At 37.5% G+C, this 14,521-nt stretch overlaps 1 protein-coding gene across 2 annotated transcripts in view; it reads right to left on the reverse strand.

Moving 5' to 3' along the window:
- LOC136043853 (serine-rich adhesin for platelets-like) overlaps positions 1 to 14,521 on the reverse strand; it is a 267,313-nt gene that overhangs the window by 200,875 nt on the left and 51,917 nt on the right. For both annotated transcript variants that reach the window (XM_065728839.1, XM_065728804.1), the window contains exon 3: positions 6,490 to 6,617. In XM_065728839.1, the coding sequence (XP_065584911.1) occupies positions 6,490 to 6,617 (128 nt within the window). The remainder of the gene's footprint in view (positions 1 to 6,489; positions 6,618 to 14,521) is intronic.

Genomic DNA, 14,521 nt, shown 5'->3' on the forward strand with positions numbered 1-14,521 from the left:
ATGACACAGTGACAAGAACTAGACTCGACTGGAACTACTGTGTCGCACAGTGCTACGACGGAGCAAGCGTAATGAGCGGATCATTCTACGGTGTTCAAGCTCGTCTGAGAGCGAAATCGCCACAGGCAATCTACATACATTGCCATGCATATAAGTTAAATTCGGTCATTTCGAGCTGCGTTGAATATGTTGACACTGTTGGTTCTTTTTTCTCACTGGTCCAGACTCTACACACATTCATTTCCAACAGCAACACTCGGTATCAGTTGCTTGTTGAGGCACAGAAAGCTGCCGAACTGCCAGTTTCGGAGCTGGAAAGAAGTGCTGCCACACGATGGTCTTACTAGTATCGATCTATATCGAAGGTTAGGCTCCAATATGAATGCATTTTAGCTGTACTGTCTGCTGTAAGCGAGAGACCCGACGGCGAAGCATGGGGGCGAGTGTGATAAAAGAGGACAAGAAGGAGGCTGGGAACCTTGAGGCTTATAGTGTCTCTTGTCTCAGCTCAACATTCCCCCTGACATTCTCTGAAAGTTTCAACTTAATACCCGTGGCCTTTTCTAATACCCTGGACCATACAGCCACCTTTCTATTTTACAGCCTATATGTAAACAATGAACAACTTATTTAGTTTACGACCCTTGCCCAGGGGGCTTTAGGGGTCATGTTACTCCTGTAGGCATACTGAGACAGAGCTACTGCCTACTGAGACAGAACTTCAACTACTGAGACAGAAATCTCAAAATTTCAATCTGATGTCTTTGGGAGTTAAAGGAGGTAACTAAAAAGGACATGGAAAGGGTCAAGTTTCCTTCCAGTCCCTTTTTAACTCTGGAAAAGGGGACTAAAACTCTCCATTTCTAATCAAATGAGCAGCCTTCGCAGATTCTACGACCACTCTTTCCATATAGTGGCCCTTTACTTAGGCAGTGCCATTGTGGAGCCTATCACTCGCACTTAAATAAAAAAAGACATAAGCACAAGATTCGGTCACTAATTGGAACGCTTAAAAGTTCACTAATTAGCATTTTAACCTCTAACAGTCATGATGAGCGTTTTAGATTTGGCGTTTTGAAATATGAGCTTTTATGTAATAAATCTTATAAAAAGTAAACGTTCTGTTTCTGTGTTTCCGCCCTTTCCTTGTCCCACAACTATCAATGCCTTCTCAGTGAATTACACTTGTAATTGTGGAACACCAAAGAAAGCTCTCAATTAGTGTTCCAAGATGATAATTATGTGTCCTCTAATCCCTTCCACTATCCATTGAAAGAGCTAGGGAAACAAAAGAATCATTCCCAAAGTTCCTAAAGAACGCTCTTTTTCTTTCCTGAAAATTTCTCTCGAGTTTTGTTCATCTGACAGCCTTGCTTGTAGTACTGTCACTTGAGTGGTCAGTCGTCTTTTACTCGCCATCATTAGTTAGTAAACGATTCCGGAAATTGAAACTTTATTAGCGTATATAGCAGGATGAAAATGAATCTTGCTTCTTTTGAATACTGATCAATTTTTTTTTGCCTTTTATCTGAAGAGGAAGACAGCATTTGATTTGACTTTGAAGTAACTCTTAGAAAAATTAAATAATTTACCAGACTCTTTTTTTTTTACTTGGATCTGACCAGAAATAACCAGAAGAATGCTTTCTAATACAGTTTTTAGGAATCAATTTGACAATTTCGCTTTAGGGAGCCATATAGTTATTATTTAGGGAACAATATAGTGTGGAAGTATGAATGAGAGTGTGTGTCATGTGATGTATGGGTGTGTAGAATTGAGTGAATTGAGAGATGAGGTATATGGAATGAGTGAGTTTGATGCGAGATGGCTGGTGAATTTGATGAGGCATTTCACAAGTACTACAAATTTAGGACGATTTCTCAGGTTGGCATTGGAGCACAGAAGTATATTTTTGTGATTTGTTTTCCTATTTGTTTTATGATTTGTGTTTTCTTTTTGTGTTACGTGATGGTTGTGTTATGCTTATGCAATGACAGTTATTTAAAATATCCCTTTTGTTTTATATTGTCATAACCCTAGAACTGTTAGCGCAATAAAAGTTACTATAGCCTTCTCTATATTAAAATAAATACTGCACGAAGTCTGGAGTAACGTTTTCTTTGAATTATGGGGAAAACTATTTTTTTTGGAAAATGTTGCATTGTCAACGAAAAATTTAATTTGAGGAAGCATTTCAATTAAACTGCGGAAATAAGCTCCATTAAATTTTTCTTCAACATATTTATATGGTCTATATATATATATATATATATATATATATATATATATATATATATATATATATATATATATACATTTAAATACACATTTGTATTGTCTTTGGCATAAATTATATAGTTTACTAAACTCTTTTTTTTATTTGGATCTGAGCAACGATAATGCACACTTAGTTCCAATAATAAGTCATTTTACTTTAAATGTGATCTTTAGGAATCAATTTGACAATTTCACTTTGAACAAAATAGCCTTAACTATATTAAGATAAATACTGCACGGAGTCTGGAGCAACATTTTCCTTGAATTTTGGGGAAAGCTGATTTATTTGCAAAATGTTGCATAAAATCAACTAATGGTATTGTCAATATAAAATTTGATTTTGGGAAGCATTTCAATTAAACTGGAGAAATTATCTCCATTAACTTTGCCCTCGGCTTATATTTGGCTTTTTTGTTTTCTTCTTCTTTTTTTTAATGTAACAACGACACGTTTTAAAGGCATTTAAAACAACATAGGCCAACCAAACAACTTTAAAAGTTTATAAATTGACAATAAATGTGAAATTTAAGCCAATCATTACACTTCTGCTAAAACACAAAATATTAGGTTAATGGTGTTAGCCGTCTAAACGACTCATTAACTTGCTCAGCGAACATTTTAAGGATTCTGAATACTTTCACGGAGGCTATTAAATAAGATGGTACAATAAGGGTTGCCAAAAATCACGCAACTCGGCTACTGGCATGTTGTGTAGTTGTCTAAGGTGCCACGAGCTTAAGGTGGCTGAGATTCTCTTCTTGCGCGGTATCTACGGCTTCATCCTCTGGCACTTCTCTTGGCGCAAGAGAGAGAGAGAGAGAGAGAGAGAGAGAGAGAGAGAGAGAGAGAGAGAGAGAGAGAGAGAGAGAGAGAGAGAGAGAGAGAGAGAGAGAGAGAGAGAGAGAGAGAGAGAGAGAGAGAGAGAGAGAGAATCCTCTTAACTCAGGATTACTAATGAATTGCTAGAATACCTTGAATTATCAGCGAAAAACTAAACAAAAGCCAAGAGCCCATATGGCACTTGTGACGAGGTCAGAAGAGCCAAGAACTTCTTCCGACCAAGTTTCATTACGATCTCTCCACTCTAAGCGTTTTCCAAGATTTCCGGTTTCCCCCTCCAACTCCCCTCAATGTCACCGTATCCGGTCGGTATTTAAAATAAAAGCTGTGAGACACGAGGTCTTTCTAAATATCATATTCCATTAAGATCCGATATCACCTTGGTAAGTTGAAAGTACCTCATTTTTTTCAAATTTTTCAAAATTAACCTTCCTTTCACTCCCCCCCCCCGGATGGACAAATCGGGGAAACGACTATTTCTAATATAATCTGGTCGGGTCTCCGATACGCCTGTCAACTTTCAGCGATCGCTATATTGATCACGTATCTAGTTTTGGATCTGCTTCAAATAAAAATTAGGGAGGTCCGGGATTCGAATTTGAGACCTCTCGCACGATATATCTCAAAATCCCAAAATAAATGAAGAGATATCATTTATTTTATCGGCAAATAAAATTCTTTTCAACTATCTTGTTCGCTCGCTCCCTCCCCCAGATGGTCAAATCTGGAAAGAGACTATTTCCCAACTTTCATCGTCCTATCTTATCTGGAAGTGCGCAAACTAGCAAACCCAGCTCCCCCGAAGAGAATGGATCCATCCGGTTATGTCAATAACGTATCTAGGACATGTGCTTATTCTTCCCATTAAGTTTCATCCCGATCTCTACACTCTAAACATTTTCCAAGATTTCTGGTTTCTCCCTCCAACTCCACCTAATGCCACCGGATCCAGTCGGGATTTAAAACAAGAACTCTAAGACACAAGTTTCTTCTAAATATCAAATTTCATTAAGATCTGATCACCCGTTCGAAAGTTAAAAATATATAATTTTTTCTATTTTTTCTGAATTAACCCTCCCCCCATGATTTCCAGTTTCCTCCTTCCAACTCCCCCCAATGTCAACAGATCTGGTCAGGATTTAAAGTAAGAGCTCTGAGACATGAGGTCCTTTTACATATCAAATTTCATTAAGGTCCAATCACCCGTTCGTAAGTTAAAAACTCCTCATTTTTTCTAATTTTTCCGAGTATTCAAATTAGGTCTCCCAAACTCCCCCAAAGAGAACGGATCCGGTCTGGTTATGTCAGGGCGTATCTAGGGCTTGTGCTTATTCTTCCCACCAAGTGTCATCCCGATCTCTCCGGTCTAAGTGTTTTCCAAGATTTCCGGTTTCTCCTTCCCCAATTCCTCCCAATGACACTGGATCCGGTCGGGATTTAAGTCAGTTATTTAAATCACGTATCTAGAACTTGTGCTTATTTTTCCCGCCAAGTTTCATCCCGATCTCTCCACTCCAAGCGTTTTCCAAGATTTCAGGTTTCCCCCTCCAGATACTCCTCATGTCAATGGATCTAGTCAGAATTTAAAATAAGAGCTCTGAGACACGATATACTTCTAAATATCAAATTTCACTAAGATCCGATCACCCGTTCGTAAGTTAAAAAAACCTCATTTTTTCAATTTTTCCGAAATAACCATCCCCCCACTCCCCCCCAGAAGGTCGAATCGGGGGAAAGACTATTTCTGATTTAATCTGGTTTGGTCCCCGATACGCCTGCCAAATGTCATCGTCCTAGCTTATCTGGAATCGCCCAAACTAGCAAAACCGAGACAGATAGACCGACACACCGACAGAAATTGCGATAGCTATATGTCACTTGCTAAATACCAAGTTCCATAAAAATATTAGGAAAAGAAATTTTAGCTCATGACTAATACTAATTTCTCTCCTAGTCAGCATTTATTGGATATTTTTCGTTTGTGTTCTTTTTGCTCGGACTCATTTTCACGAAAAATAAAATTTTACAACTTTTGCAGTGCTTTTAAATTTTATTACATTTTATAATGTAGTTCATACAATAAATTGTATTTATTTAATATTTAAACAGACTAATACTCGTCACAACTTTGTTAAATTTTGAACACTTTATATGCTTATTTTTTCCAAAAGTATATTCAAAATATTATACTAGCCTCCTCCTCTTAAAACTAAAACCTAATTCGGGCTTTTCAGAAAACAATATACTATAGATCATCTCATGCTATGAATATTAAGATATATTTCAGAAAGATCTTTTTATCTGTTGTTTTACTTCAATTTATTTTTGTTATTATGTTCATCGACCAAGATGGCGTTACCAGGGGACATTTATCATATGGTGGAAGATAGACTCCACAGAACAGTGCTAGAGAAGCAGTCGTGGGGAATCCGAACCCAATGGAAAAGGAAAAGGAAATAAGCTTTGTCACCCCTATCAACGGGACGTGAAGCGCAACAACATAATTGTCCAGCCCAGGGGCCAGGGTTGCCAACAGTCGACGTCTAAAAAAGTACAAATCATGGTCAAAGAGGAGTGACTTTGGTTCAAAAAGAGTGCAAGTCAAAAAATTGTCGGCTACTGTCGCGCGCGCATTCCCTCTGAGATAAAAAAGAGTACGTTTCATGCCAAAAGTGTGCAAGTTGGCAACCCTGTTCCCTAGGTTAAATGCACTTCTGAACAGTTGCCAATTACTACCGTCTAAAGCAAATGAAAAGTGTCACCCAAAAAGAGTGATTTTCACTCTTGCGCATCACTTCAGAGGTAAAAAAAAAGTGCATTTCAGTTTCACACGAAAAGTGCGCAAGGTAACAACCCCGGTAAAGGCAGATGAGAGACGGCTGGTGCCAACTTTCTCGGTGCTCAGGGTTCCGCTGCTGACCCGGGCTAAGGAAAGGTCTCTTTTTATTGCACAAAATTCATTAAAGATTAAAGGCTGTTAAACGTTATGAAGATGTATTTGGGCTGTTAAATTACTTATTTTTGCTGCGACAGGAAAGGTATATACTAATTTTAACTTCCAGATTACAGTAATTTACAAAACATAAAACAAATAGAAATTTGTCAGTCGAGGAACGAACTTTTAATAATTACAATAATAAACGTAAACACTAATGATGAAGCTTTGTAGTTTTAGCAATTCTCTGTAATACTCCCTAAGGAGTACTATTACAATATTCACTAAATTAATTGCCTCATTCGCTTGTTTAGGCTCAACATCATTTATCTAATCGCTTTCTTTTAGGAAGTCACTACAAAAAAAATACGAACATTCGAAAGAAAGCCTCAGAGAGAGGCTATATTTGCCCAAAGGGAATTCCGATTAATTCTTACCAAGAACTGAACTGGGAAGAAATGGGATAGGATTCCCTGTGACGTCATCCGTAATTTGTAGAAAGTGATCGCCTGTGGCAAGTTGATGTCTAGTCCCAATCTGAACCAGGAGATCCATCATCTGCGTTCTAAAAAAAAGAGTCAGACTTCCTTAAAAGAGTTCGCTCTCAATTCCAAGTAAATCCACAATTGCCTAGGAAAAAAGCCGAAGATGAGAAAATGAAAAGCTGACAAAGAAGCTTTTAAAGTAATCCCGAATCTGGTGACGGTCAGTCCTGAGAGACACGAAAGAAAGTACAAACTATTAAGTAAATAGAGATATCACTTCGATGTATTTTTTATTTTTTTTTACTAGGTCACTTCATATGGAAGAAGTTGCCGTAAAAACTTTAGAGGGGCCCATTCGATCATAAGTTGAAAGGCCTAGGTCCCCTATTATGAGTTAAAAGAGATTAGAGGGCAATACTTTCCCTACCACGCCTTCTTTTTTACCGACTGCCCCCCCCTCTTCAACCCAAACAAACATTCCATAAAAATTTGAGACAGCCATCTTGTCCAAAATAGTCATAAAGTCAAACAACTATGCCTTCGGGGATGGCAGGACACGGCCCATCCCTGAAGACAAGGGTTGTAAGCAATGCAAGTTGCCCATTGTTTGTAAATGGGGTTTGTTTTTGGGATAGGGGTCAATTTAGTCCACGGTCCTAAAAATGGTAATGGTATTAAATTGAAACTTGCCGATAATTTTTAAGGGGATATAGGGCTTCAGTAAAGTGCGAATGAAGCTTTAATCAGTAGAAGTCTTAAAGGGCATTAGCCCTATTCCTTTTGTTCTAATTTCTATTGATTTTAAGTTTGACTTGATTATTCATTATAATTTCTTTTCGTTTTGGGGCGTCATTTACTTACTGTTAGTGATGTATTCAGTGATTGAGGGATAATTTTTTATTATTATTTGAAGTAATAATTCAAAGCATTCTCTCCTTTTAATATCGAAACTTAAGAAAAATGCCAAAATTCAATTTTCTAACATGAGTTTTAGAAAATGACCGCTTTGTTTTCTACAAACGAGAAAAAAAAATCCCAGGTTTTATTTGGATTTTGCTAGGACAATTCACTGGCTAGGACACGTAACCCATTTTTTTCTATTTTATTTATTTTTGTTTGTTTGCTTGTTCGAGCCAGTATTTAATAATCCTTACATTTCTCTCAATATCATTAGTCTAACAATTCAATGTGGCAAAACAGAAAGTTAGGAATGAAATTTGGTCTCTCCAACTTAGATTTAAAAATCAGACAGACGGAAAAACACAAAATAGCGCATTTGCGGCCTCCATTTCTCCAGCTTCTGGAGTGGTCGTTGGGTACAAACGGGAGTGGGGGGTATTTAAAAAAAAACTAATTTAATTCTTATAGTCAATATGAAACTAATTTTCTTGAATGTATTTTTCCTTTTAGATCTTTTACTATCACAAGTATCTATAGTGAATTATATTTAACTAAGACAGACTTCAGTGTTCATTTTTTGTTTCATTTTAGGTTTAACTTCCTTATTCGCATTAAGGCTTTTTAAGATTTTCGAATTCACTTTGTACCTTTCTTGAAAAACTTCATTTTTTAATTTAATCGCAAAACAAGAGCCAAGATACTATAAGTTCAGCCTGATTTTGTTCAATTAAATAGATGTGTTTATATGTTCCACCATGAGCATAACTATTTGAATGCTAAATCTTATATGTCTGACTGGACAAGACAATAATATCCTAATAGAAATTCCTTACATAAGCCCTCGTTTTCTCATATTGTTTCCCTTGGACTCATTTCCAACCACGGGAGAAATAAGGAAAGGCGGAGTTTGATTGCCATAGTATTGTTTTCCGACAAGTCAAATAAGAATTTTTTGCAGAAATTATCCCTCGACAAGACTTAGTAAGAAGGAAAAGAAGAGGACAAATAATCAAAGGCTTACCCCCCTCCCAACAATGTAAGTGGGCTTATCTTTTGCAAAATATAGGGTCTATATATTATATAAATGCTCCGAAATAGATGTTGTGACCGGAGAAACGAATTGACCACCTTACATCGACCCCCCCCCCCCCTAAGCTAGGCAGCTAAGTCGAAAATCGAGCTAATTTGGAGGATGATTCTTCTATGAGAAAAGTCTTCGCCATTAAAAAGCTGAAAATTACGTGTTTGTCGGCAATTTTTATTGTCTTTCTGGTACAACCTATGCCATGTTGAGTGCATTTTAACTAAATTGCATCAGAGACGAAAGAATACGTGTCTATGTTGCCAAAGAATTGTCCTGTCATAGAATTGTGTACCAAAAGATATACTACTACTGATATAAACAACTAAATCTGCACCAAACCGCATTATGCTAATAAAGCTCCATAATAAAAGCTTCGATCCTACACAACCCAAATCTATTTGAAAATTTACCCTTTGCCTCATTTCTTGAATTTCCGATTTCTTTTCTATTCTTCTGATGACCTCTTCTGACAAGGACAACCTGCTTTTCGTTTGGCCCTATATGGATAGCCAAAAGGCATATTCTGTGGTAATCTATATTCCTTTAATCGTAAAACATGGTCAAGCCATCTTAATATTTCTTTCAGTATAGCCCAGGAAAGCGGGATCGAACCACATTCTCCATGCAGCTTATACTATCTTTATAAGTGAGCAATAATTGTATATGTACTTATTTATTTATTTTTTCTCGAAAACGGCTCCACACTTTTCCGGAAAATTGGTATCTTGAAATATTTCCCCATAAAATAAACGATCTAGATAGGTCAGAAGTCTGAGGAAATTCGTTAAGAGCCAAAATTTTGGTTTTTGCAAATGACGTCATGCACTATGTTGGTACATTATATAAACATTTCTTATGACATCATATAAGCAATTTCTTATATAATGTCATGCATAGCATAAATAAGATTTCTAAGTTTCCAACGCATAAGTTATTTATATAATACAATGTCTGTTGGAAGGCCCAAAAACGGAAAATTGCATATTATTTTAAAATTTTATAAGATCTGAAAGTCGACAACCTGAACCATTAGTTGCGACAACACCTATACGGGCAGGTAAAGCAAGGGCCATTGCTAAATTGTCTGAAGTAATATAAAGAAAGAAAACAATCAAAATGGGTTTTTAAGGCCAAACAAGAATACTGAAAAAAACATACACAAAGCGAATATTTCGAGAGGATAACGGCCTCTCTTCTTTAGCACGATCAAAATGATATATACAAAGAAAACGCCACAGAAAAAAACAACAAAACAAATGCAAAGTCAGTATGAAAAAAAAATCAATGAAAAACCAAAAACTTAAAAGATAAATAAAATTCAATAAAAGCCAAAATTTATAAGAATTAAAAGCAAATATCTAGCAACCACAAAGCGAGTCATTCGCCAATACCCGCGATTTATACAAAATCCAAAAAATTAGAACTGCCAACGAAGGATACTAGGGAACAACTTAAGTAATCAAAATCCTAAAACGTGTGAAAAATGAAAATAAAGAGCAAAGACACATGCGGTTAGAAGACATGCGGCACCTAGCATATGAGCCACTCAATAATGAAAATGAAGAGTAAATAAACACGTGGTTAGAAAGTGAAAAGCAAAGACATGCGACACCGAAGCATGTTAGAAGACATTTGACACCGAGCATGTGAGCGAGTCAATGAAAAAAAAACATGGACAGCGATAATCAAAACCTGTAAAAATTTAAAATGAAAGCGATGACGATTAGATTTGGGATTTTGACATGGATAAAGGCATCAATGCCTAACGTACCTTCGCTATAAAAAAAACAAAAACGAAAGACAAGCCAAGGCAAAACGAACCAAACAAATTGAAAATGATAGCGATGATGATTGGGTTTTGGATTTTGACATGGATAAGGTCATCAATGCCTACCATACGTATGAAAATCAAAAACCTGGAATAGATAATTCATTGGAAGAATAAGAAGTTTTTGTCCCGCCACCTGAACAATTAAAAGAAATAAAGGTTCAGTGATATGTCTTTCACAATGACAAACGACAATCTAAGGCAAAAACTAAAGATCCATTAAAAAACAATAGTTTTACAAAGGCACTTGTTTGAACTGAAGGTCCATTGGGCGTCATGACATCAATAAAAGGCTCAAATTGTCTGCGATTAGAAGACAAGCGACAATGTGAATCCATATATAGAAGCCTGCCGTGTGCCGAGTGCCGGAGCACGGTGGCTTCGCCGCGGGTCTCTCGGTGCTTGTTATGGTACTTGGTATTTACCATGTGACGTATAGCGATCGCAAATTCTGTCGGTCTGTCTGTCTGTCTGTCCCGGTTTTGCTAGTTTAGGCACTTCCAGATAAGCTAAGACGATGAAATTTGGCAGGCGTATCAGGGACCAAGCCAGATTAAATTAGAAATAGTCGTTTCCTCGATTCAATCATTTGGGGGGGGAGACTGAGGGGACCGTTAATTCGGAAAAATTAGAAAATGAGGTATTTTTAACTTACGAACGGGCGATCGGATCTTGATGAAATTTGATATTTAGAAGGATATTGTGTCTCAGAGCTCTTATTTTAAATCCCGACCGGATCTGGTGACATTGGGGGAGTTGGAGGGGGAAACCTAAAATCTTGGAAAATGCTTAGAGTGGAGGGATCGGGATGAAACTTGGTGGGAAAAATAAGCACAAATCCTAGATACGTGATTGAAATAACCGTAACAGATACGATCTCTTTGGGGAAGTTGGGGGGAGGGTTAATTCTGAAAAGAATAGAAAAAATGAGGTATTTTTAACTTACTAAGGGGGGATTGGATCTTAATGAAATTTCATATTTAAAAAAACCTCGTAACCCAGATGTCTTATTTTAAATCCCGACCGGATCCAGTGTTATGGGGGAGTTGAAAGGGGAACCGGAAATCTTGGAAAACGCTTAGAGTGGAGAGATCAGGATGAAAAACTTGGTGGGAAGAATAAGCATAAGTCCAAGATACGTGAATGACATAAGATGACTGGATCCGCGCTCTTTGGAAGATTTGGGGGGGGGGGGGGTAATTCAGAAAAATTAGAAAAATGAGTTATTTTTAACTTACGAACGGGTAATCAGATCTTAATGAAATTTTATATTTAGAAGGATCTTGTGCTTCACCGCTCTTATTATAAACCCTCACCAGATCTGGTGACAGTGGGGTGACTCGGACGGGGAAAACGGAAATCTTGGAAAACATGAAAATTGAGGTATCTTTATCTTACGAATGGGTGATCGAATCTTGATAAAACTTGATATATAGAAAGATCTTATGTCTCAGATGCTCCATTTTCAATTCGAATCGGATCCGGGGACATAGGGGGTTGCAGGGGGAAAACAGAAATCTTGGAAACCGGAAATCTTGGAAAATGATTAAAGTGTGAGAGATCGGGATGAAACTTGATGGGTAGAATAAGCAAATGTCGTAGATACGTGATTGAAGTAACCGGACTGGATCCGTTTTACATATGGTCAGTCAAACAAATACCTTGAACTATCCATAGACAATTTCCCTGGACAATTTCAAAATATCTTTCTCAACATTTTGAAGTAATCAAGAATCACGACCATATCTGACCGCTGTCATTACCATGGCTTCCAATGTTTTAATATTAGTTTTCAGACTTGTTTTCCAATTCTCCTAAGGTTTTTTCATTTGAAAAAAACCTACGCCTTGTCTGTTCCTCATCCTCGCTGCCTCCATCAGATTTGCTTATATATCAGATCATCAATACAGGTAGGATAAGTGAAGCTATCCCCTGGATCCATTTTCTCGTTACCTAACATCGTCTCTTCACCCTTAAACCCTCCTCCATGAAATAAGAAAAATAACAAGGAAATGCGGAGTTCTTTTAAATTACTTAATATTTCAAAAAGACCTTACAATTATCGACCCCCCTCTGCACCTGGACGGTGCCTCTTTACACAAAAATATAAAGTTGGCATGCAACTGGTATGATTGGTAGCGTTATTGACAAACTCTTGCAGAAAGTGTTTTTAAAGTTTGGGACTACATGGCAATTTTTCCTATTTAAAAGAAAATAAATGAAGAGGTAAGATCATAGAGTAGATAGGATGTTGGCTACCCATACATTTTTTGGGGAGGTATTCGAACCCTCCTTCCATAAACATTAACAATTATATTTAAACACTGTCTACTATCTCGTTATTCCACGCCTCCTGCATAGGCTTTATCATGAAGATCCACCCACAATCAGCATCTTGAGGGCAGGTCTTGCTCTGAATCTTCAGTTTCGTCTTGGTCCTCCATTTGACCAACTTATATGAAGTACCCTGACAATGATGCCAATTCATCTGCCAGCAATCTAATGTTTGCCTCATTTGGTGGCACTGAAATAGCTTAGAGTTGTGATGAAGATACCAGCTTGTTATCTTTTATAAGGGTTGTATTTTTCTTTATGCCGAATGGCTTAGCACCCTACTGTAAAGAGATTAGAATCATTTGTCGCCTCCTACAATCGGAAGTCGGAAATTTCGCTCCTCAGTTTCTTATGTCAAGTCTATGTCGATAGTTAAGTGAATATATTTCACATCTCCCTTGACATGAGACCTGGTCTTACTTATTTCTACTCACATATGGAACCCGTTGCAGGGCCCCATATGGCGAACTATCCTTTCTGGCGTACCTCAAAGAGGTCCTTTGAGCAGTAGCATTCTTTGGAAAATGCATTTCCTGTTGATAAGGCTAGGTATATTAGCACCATTTATCACCCCCTCTACCCATTTGTCCTGTTTTTCTTGACATCATTTTCTTAATTTGATTAAGTTCTCTTCTAGTCTCATAGAGAAATATTTTTGACAAAAAATCAAACTGGCTCAAAAGTTTGTTGTCCACTGCATCAAAATGCACTGTTTATCTTCTGCCAATCAATTTGCCGCGTCTGCTTTCCAGCTTGATTGGGATAAGTTTTGCAGCATCAGCAAAGCTTGTTTTTCTCCCCAGCCAACTGACTAGACCTTCTTATTTCCTGGCCTTTTTCTTTGCTTTTGAGTACCTTAGCCAAAAGTACCGGTAACAACATTAGAAATAATCCCCTCGTCCCCAAACATTGTCATTTAAACAATGGGTGCGTTCTCGAACATTGTATTTTGAGAGAGGATTTTTCCGTATTTTTTTGTCCTATTTCTACAGGAGCCTGCACGTTGGTGTCCAGACGTTTAGATTATCCATTCATCTTATATTGCCAACTTACAACACAGTAATGGTATCGAAGAGGAATCAAAAATATTACAACTCACCAAATGCAATAGGCAACGAGTGCGTAACCTTCCCTTTGACTGGGGTCGCCTCTGATTGGCCAGCGGATATCGATGTTTAGTGGCAATCATGTCCTCGACTAAGTTTCCTATGCCTTGTGCAAGTGGCAAAGTGAGCCAGTTGATCTCCCGTTGCATTACGTTGCGTCGATATCAAACCCGGCGTTAATTCAATTATTTTAAACAAAATTGTAGAGGGGGGGGTGTTACACTTTCTCCTTTTGGTACCGCCCCCTCCCCTCCATATTAAGGCTCTGGATCCGTGTTGGACTCCATGCAAACCTATATATTGATGACAAACATTTTCTTCATTTGGAAAAAATAAACTCCGTTCCTTTTACTAACTTAAAATTTCACTCAGCCGTACCAATTAGGTGGAATTCACTATTTATCTTTTTAATAGTTTAAATTTCATACAGAAATGCAGGGGGACCCATAAAGTTTTTAAAAAGGAAAGGCTATTTGGCTTAACTTTCTGATATAAGTTTAAAGAATAATTGGATCGGCTTACAAAGATAGATCACAGAGGTAGATAAATAAAAATAAAGCCATCTTCATGCATCGAAATTATTGGAAAGTAATGTCTTTTTATCTCGCTTCCATTTCAATTGAATCATGGTGCAGCTGAACCCTGTTCAATCGGACCAATGTAACTGAATCCTCTTGCATTTGACCCCAGGTGTAACTAAACCCCCGTGTAACTAAACCTCCGTGCAACCTA

Source organism: Artemia franciscana, chromosome 1 (genome assembly GCF_032884065.1).
Source record: "Artemia franciscana chromosome 1, ASM3288406v1, whole genome shotgun sequence".
NCBI classification, from domain to species: domain Eukaryota; kingdom Metazoa; phylum Arthropoda; class Branchiopoda; order Anostraca; family Artemiidae; genus Artemia; species Artemia franciscana.